Source organism: Limulus polyphemus, unplaced genomic scaffold (assembly GCF_000517525.1).
Source record: "Limulus polyphemus unplaced genomic scaffold, Limulus_polyphemus-2.1.2 Scaffold83, whole genome shotgun sequence".
Taxonomy (NCBI): Eukaryota; Metazoa; Arthropoda; class Merostomata; order Xiphosura; family Limulidae; genus Limulus; species Limulus polyphemus.
In genome coordinates, this window is record NW_013665693.1 from 326,595 (window position 1) to 334,169 (window position 7,575).

Here is a 7,575-nt window from a genome sequence, read left to right on the forward strand (position 1 = left end):
GTGGGTTTGGTTTTCTAATTTAACTCTGTAAACAAATAAGATTGAAGGCTATAAAAATTAGATTTTCCTTAGTAATATCTATATTATATTGATGTAATTTACGTTAAATTCATATTTCAGAGAGGGGGAGGGTAAATAACTTAAATAAGGGGGAAGACCTAGAGAAGAAATGTCACAATTCTCATACTGGGGGAGAGTTAGGATTTTTTAAAATGTTTCCTTATAAAATTAAGAATTTAAAACTTATAATATTGTAGTTTGGCTTATTGAATACGTTTTGATGCCAAGTTTGTTCATATACACTGATAATAAAGTAGCTTAATTAAACCTTGAATGTAACTCCGTAAAAGATCATGACATGCATACTTTAACCTACCCATTGTGAGTGGATTAAAGAAGACAGTTTAGTGCTGTTATAAAAGCTAATAGTGAGAAGTATTTAGGAATTCAAGGGAGTCTGAGAATTGCACTCTGAGACAACCTTCGATTGGACAAAATTCAACATTTCTAGTTTTCTTCAAATTTTAAACTTGTTTGATTAATTGACACTGTTTTGTGATGTAATATGTCATGATAATGTTGTTGAGGATTTGAACATGTTAATATATTCATGTTTTTTTTTATATCTAGGAAACAGCTGTTAATATTGCTTACTCGTGTCAACTGTTTTCAACAGACATGGAAGTGGTCACTCTTAATGCAAGGTCAAAGGTAAATCTATTCTTTATAAAAATTTGAAAGTATAAGTTTGTTCTAAGCTTTCATTTTTAAGAAGTATATTAAATAAATTAGTCGAGAAGATTCAGCTTGCTTGTATTATGCTGGTTAGATTGTTGTATTTTTACATAGACCTTGTGTTGCATGTTGCACTCTCATAATTTTTATACTCAGTGATAAAGAGCCTCTGTTGTCAGAGATTTTGACAAATTAAGGAAGTGTGAACTCTGAGGATAGTTTTACACTAAAACATATTCACATCATTGTTAAAAGAAAAAAAAAGATTATAAATAGAAAAGACTATTTCAAAAATATGTGATACCATGACACAGACAAATCAGCTGATATAGAAATATGGTAATTGTGATACAATGAAAAGTGTGACTATGACAGATATTCCAACATATATTATTAAAATAAATAAATTACACTTGTGTTTTAATTAATGTGTATGTATTTAAAATTGTTTGTGTGAAACAAAGTATGTACCAAACCCATGCTTTAAGATTTTACAGTTACCACATCATACTTTTAACTTTTGTCATGGTATATGAACCAAGGTGTTTGATAATAGTAAACTTTACTTAAATTCAAAGGAATTAAGTAAATATTGAAGTATTAACAGGTAAACATAATTTCATGGATAGTGAATCTGGAAGCTATACAAAAAGAATCATGAAGCTTTATAAATGATAGATTGAGGTAGAAGTGCACTATCTGTATTGTAAACTCTTTGAGAGTGTATTTTCATTTGACTTTCTTTTAAAATCTTGCTCAAGACAAAAATTTCAACTCTGGCCTGAAAAAAAATCAACAAATAAATGTGTGTTAATTTTTGCTATTTTAATATTTAATTACCATAAATAATATCTAAGAATCACTTTCCTTTTTTTTTTCCATTTTATACTAACCATTTTTAAAAATATGGCATAATACTTTGTCTTTTTTATTATTGGTTTCACAATTGCTTTCATAATGTGACGAAAATCTACTTGGGTTTCATAGTAACTATTATGAAAATCAGGAAAAGTTATACAGCTTCAATTTGAAAATCTCATGAAGCAACTGAAGTTAATGTGATACCATATAATAAAAGTGAAAATTGTTTGGTATAATTTCTAGAAATAAAGTTAACAATAATGATAAAAGTAAGTGTGTGCTTATGAGAAAACATTACACTAGGATGGTGTATGTTAGTTGATGATAAACATTAATAAACAAATTAAGGTACAATTTCGTTTGTGTGTGAGTATGTATTGTGCACACACTATATTAATCATCAGTTTACGTTATGCATAATAACAAAAGAGGCCATTATCAAGTGCTATTTGTATTTGCATGTTGAAATTTAAACAGGAGCATTTTCTAAAGAAAGTAAAAAAAAGAAAGACCCTAACAAGAATTATTTTGGATATAACTAATGCCAAGTTTAAAAAGTACTAAAAGTCGTAACAAATCCACAACCAGACTTGAACATTGTGGCACTATGTCAACTTTTTTTTAAGCTTTGCGAGTTCTTCTATCTTCTGTATGTTCTAGGTTGACAAAAGCTTTCACCTGTAAAGATGAGCTGAACAGTATTTTAATCCTCTTTAAAATTAGTCTTGCCACTGAAAAAAAAGGCATTTTTCTTTCTTTTGTGTTGGTTTATTGGATTGAATTTAATGTTTATTTTGAATTGCCATATTTTTATTTTCCTGTATTTGTTTGGCTTCTGTTTTGTTTTTTTAACTGATATTTTCTTCTCTAATTTTTTAAGATGTTATGACTTTATTCAACTGATTCTTAATTTTAGAGCATGTTCAGTGCCAGTGGGGAAGTAAAATGGGACCTTCAGAAAATAAATATTAAAATGATTACTTCCAAAGATTTAAGAAGAAAAAACACCTACACTGCCTTATTGTGTTTTGTGTGCACACACATATACCAACATCCTGAGTGTTAAATTTTTTGCTTATAGCAGTTACATTTCTAGTAGGACATTTTTAATGACATAAAAACACCAACACTGCCTTATTGTGTTTTGTGTGCACACACATATACCAACATCCTGAGTGTTAAATTTTTTTGCTTATAGCAGTTACATTCCTAGTAGGACATTTTTAATGACATAAAAACACCTAGAATGGTAAAGTGTTATAAGTTTTGAGCTACTTCATGATTATGATATGCAGTATTCACCCAGTTGCTAATCTAAAGATTAAATTATAATTGATAGTTCGTGGTTGAATATGTAATGTTCGTATAAAATTTTAATTAAGTATTTTAGAAATGAGAAATAAAATGTTTAATGTCTACCATCTATCTATATTTTTTCAGCCTATTGATAAATTGAATCTTGCTGTTATATATGTGCAGTCATATAGTATATATCATTTTTAAATAATGTTATTGTACAATACTGTTTTATGTATATCTGTTGCCAAGTGATTCTCATAGATGAATAAAAAGTAAATTATTATAAACTTGTTTTGTTTTGTTGTCTTCTAGGAAGCTGCTGAAGACACCATTAGGTTTTATTTGGACCAAATATCCAAAGAAGTTGTTACAAGAGATACTGGATCCCCCGTGCCATCTGTCTTGATGTCCAGATCATCTCTGCTATTTGGTAATTTCCTTTTTGGAAGATATAACAATAGTAATTCTCCAATTAATCGATCCAACAGTCATCGACGAAACAAAAGAGCATTAGTCATAGATGGACGTACTCTGGCTTTCATCCTAGACAAAAATATTAACAGCTTGTTTGTGGAACTTGCTCAGTACTGCAGTGCAGTTCTTTGCTGTCGCACAACACCTCTACAAAAGGTAAGAATGTTGAATAATATAGTATCAAATGAAGGCAGTATTAAAAGTATGAAATTTAAATATGGAAATACATCATTATTGCATCATACTGATTAATATTTTTGATCATTTATATCAAATAGAATAATATTTATTTCTCTTTTTTTTCTCATTTTATTCTTTTTTTTTTTTATCATGATTGATGTACTTTCACAGCTTTTACGTTGTGTTCAATTAAAAGGGTTAAATGATATTTACTATAACAATTCACAGTTGTCAATGCAATGATGCATTGTTGTACTTGTGAATGGTGGTACCAAGGTCACCATGTTTAGCTCCTACAAATTTGGCTTATGTTAAATTGCAATTGATTTACAGTGTAGTGCTGCTAGAGCAGGCTTATGGCTGGAGGATTTTGTCATAGACCTTTTTAAAGAAGGATATTTATACAAAGAAATATTTTAATAATAAAGAGCCAGAGGACACAGCATTTTGAAGAAGGGAGCTTTCAGTGTTATCTATCAAAGTGAGAAGTTTTGTACAGCAGAGTATTTAGAATAGCCATAGGTTTCTAAGCAAATTTGGAGTAACAATCTCTCTGCAAAGTTTTAGGCTGTTGTTACAAAACATACACTCCCAAAGGCTGTGGCTGCAAAATAAAAGCTTTTGATCAGTTGTAATTTAGGAATGTTTTATTTGATGTATGACTGAAGTGGAAATGTAAAATAGCTAGCTTTTTAGTTGGTTTGCTTTATGCAGATTCGGAATTTAAAACGTAACATGTATTATACTGTATATACAAATAGCCTTTCACACTCTTTTGTATGTTAACATCTAGCCTAACTGATTTGTTCTGGTATTAAATAAAAAGTTTTTTGGGAAGCAGCTTATTGGAAATGAAAGACTTGAAATGTGACTTTTGCACACTTTTAATTTGAAGCTGCAATGGACAAATTAAGAAGAATGTCTGTAGTTAACTTGATTCTTATAAGGGTTTTTAGGCCTGTAGGTTTCCAATGCATTGCCAGCTTTTGGCATTTAAACTTTAACTTTAAAAATTTTTGAAAGTGAATTGTCTCCAAAAGTCTAATTTATGTATATTATTCTGTTGAGGAAATTGTAAGATATCTTTTTTTTCATGTTTTCTCAAAGATTGATGGTGAGTACAATACTTAGAGAGAGAGAAAAAAAAAAAGGATAACTTTTATCAAAATAATTTTTTATATATGAGGTTCAAACAATAAAAATATGTTATATATGTTTTTCATTATGTTTTCATCAGATTGTTTTGTTCTATTGTATTACTGTTAACAAAGTATCATTATTTTCAATCTATGTTCAGAAAAAAGAACTGTCACAAGTTATTATAACTACTAACTATTATTGAGAAACACTGTTCTATTTTATGTATATGCTAAGCACAGGTAAAATTACAAGACACTGTTAAAAATATTGACATCTGTCCAGTTAATTTAAAGATATTTAGAAATGTGATTTTCTTTCTTACGTGCTGAATACAAGTCAGTGATCAATATTGATCTTCTAATAGTGGTGTTACTTGTGTGGTTTGATAACAGATGGCATGCAATACAATTACAAAATTACAGCTGTGTGAAATATGGCTTTTGAACAAACTACAGTAATCAAGTTTTGTATGATAAAAGGATTATATAGGTATTATAATTTATTTTATTTTAAGGAACATTATCTTAAAAACTAAAATAAATATTGTCTAAAAGAATAATAAAATAATCATTTATAAAACAGTATCTATCAATTCGACCATCAGTGTATTCCGCTATCACAAATGATAGATGTTCTCCTGCAACACGATACTAAGCTTTAAATTACTTGCAGTATATTAACTGAAATTTTATAAGTTCAGGCAAACAGTCCTTTCTAGTGCTCTGTGACTTCTTATTTTTTGGTTTATTCAAGATTTTGTGTAAGTAGCAAGACTTTCAGACAACTGATGTTTTAAAGCAGCTGTGTGCAAATGGATTCATGACATTGCATCAGACTATTTTATCAAATTGGCATTATGAAGCTCACTAAGTGATGAAAGAAATGCTTCATATTTAATAGGAACTGTTGAGAAGTGACGTTAGGTTGTCCACTTTCTGAACACTGTTGATGTATATATGTTAGTTGTAATCTTATAATCAGGCTGCAGGAAATAAAATCTAATTTCTTTCTTAATACTTTTCATATATTGCAAAGTTTCTGTTGAATTTGTAAATATTAATTCATTTTTTGAATGGGTATTTGTGACATATTTGGCAATCTTTCTTTTGAGCAGGCTTCGATAGTCAAACTGATCAAAGATGAGCTCAATGTCATGACTTTAGCAATTGGTGAGTTTGATTTTTTATTATTATTATTATTTCATGCAGTCATCATATAATTAGTGTTACATCTTCATAGCTAGACACCCTATTTTACTACAGACATATTATGTTTAACATTTCAATTGGCAGTCATATGAGAAAATTTACTTTCTTATTCATCATGCTTCTATGCATTTAATTTATTTTGATTTTAAGCTCGTATTTTTGATTGGATCTTATAAATCTATGTTACAGAAATTGAAGGCATGCCATTTCATCAAACTTTGTGTAATGACCTTTGTTGCTCATTGTTTGTCGAAAAGAGAAAAAACACCTTTGTTTTAAGGATATCCACCTTAAGTTTTACATTAATAATATGACTTAGGAATTTTTAGAAAAATGACATGAGTAACCATTGTTAACAGTTGATTCAAAGAAGAAAAAAACATATCATATCAGTAACTAATAATTGTAAATCTTCTGAAATTTAAAATGCAATTTTACTTCAAAATAAGTTGGAGCTTACAATAGTTAGCACCATGACATATAAAAATTAAAATGTTAATTTTGAATAAGTATGTCTATCTTCTGCAAAAAGACTAGCTTGTTTATTTGGCATTTCATTGATTTGCTAATAAAAGTGTCTTAGCCACTGCTATGTCTCGTGCATCCTAATGAACTGTTGTTCTGGGGAAAAGGCCTCCTTAGCACTGGATATAGTAGATATATATGGTTCACATTATATTATACACTATTCTTTGCTTTTCATCAGAAATTGGTATTGATAATTCATTATTGTTTTAGTATTATTCTTGGTTAGATAATTATTTTTGAAAAGACTACTCATTTCATTCTTCTGTTAGTCTTGCTTAATTTAGCCGAAATACTTCAGTTAATTACAGTTAAGAGGAAACCTTGAAAAGACCGAAGAATTGTTTAGGACTCACTAATTATAAATAAAATGAATGTTCAGTGTTGAAGCTATAAACATTTTAATTTGAAATTATAAATACATTTGTGCTGTTACTAGTGTGTACCGTATATTATTTGACAATATTCAATCTTGTTCTGGAAAGTTATTTTACCAAAAAACTTGTGTTAAAAATATTTAAATAAGGATTAAACGATAACAAAATTCTAAGTTTTCAATCTAAAAGAATGATTTAGTGAGTGATTGTTTGAAACTTTTGTCTACCATAAGGGCTAAAAATGAAGTATTTAGACAGAGACATCATAACTTCTGTAAGAAGTTATGCAGATTTTGAAGTGTGTTTTTATTCTATGATTTACTGTGTTCAATATTAAAGAAAATTCTTAAAAACAAGAACAAGTACTCAACTAGAATTAAAAGTTGAAAGTATATAATGTTCACTTTGAAATGAAAATATTCATAACTTTGTGTATTACTATTTCAGAAACATGGTCAGAATATTTTATGTATCGATAGGATTTGTGTGATAAGTTTGATAATTAATTAGAAATAAGAGTTTTTCTTTCCTAAGGTGATGGTGCAAATGATGTCAGCATGATTCAGAAAGCAGATGTTGGTATTGGTATCAGTGGACAGGAAGGAATGCAGGCTGTCATGGCTAGTGATTTTGCTGTGACACGATTTCGACATTTAGAACGTTTACTTCTAGTTCATGGACACTGGTGCTATGATCGACTAGCCCGTACTGTTCTGTATTTTTTCTACAAAAATGCTGTAAGTTTGTTTTTCTTGTAGTTCCTGTAGGTTCCACTT

At 29.0% G+C, this 7,575-nt stretch overlaps 1 protein-coding gene across 3 annotated transcripts in view; it reads left to right on the forward strand.

Moving 5' to 3' along the window:
* LOC106467770 (probable phospholipid-transporting ATPase VD) overlaps positions 1-7,575 on the forward strand; it is a 66,323-nt gene that overhangs the window by 43,992 nt on the left and 14,756 nt on the right. For all 3 annotated transcript variants that reach the window (XM_022396689.1, XM_022396696.1, XM_022396701.1), the window contains 4 exons: positions 631-711; positions 3,208-3,525; positions 5,804-5,858; positions 7,334-7,536. In XM_022396689.1, coding sequence (XP_022252397.1) covers positions 631-711; positions 3,208-3,525; positions 5,804-5,858; positions 7,334-7,536 — 657 coding nt within the window. The remainder of the gene's footprint in view (positions 1-630; positions 712-3,207; positions 3,526-5,803; positions 5,859-7,333; positions 7,537-7,575) is intronic.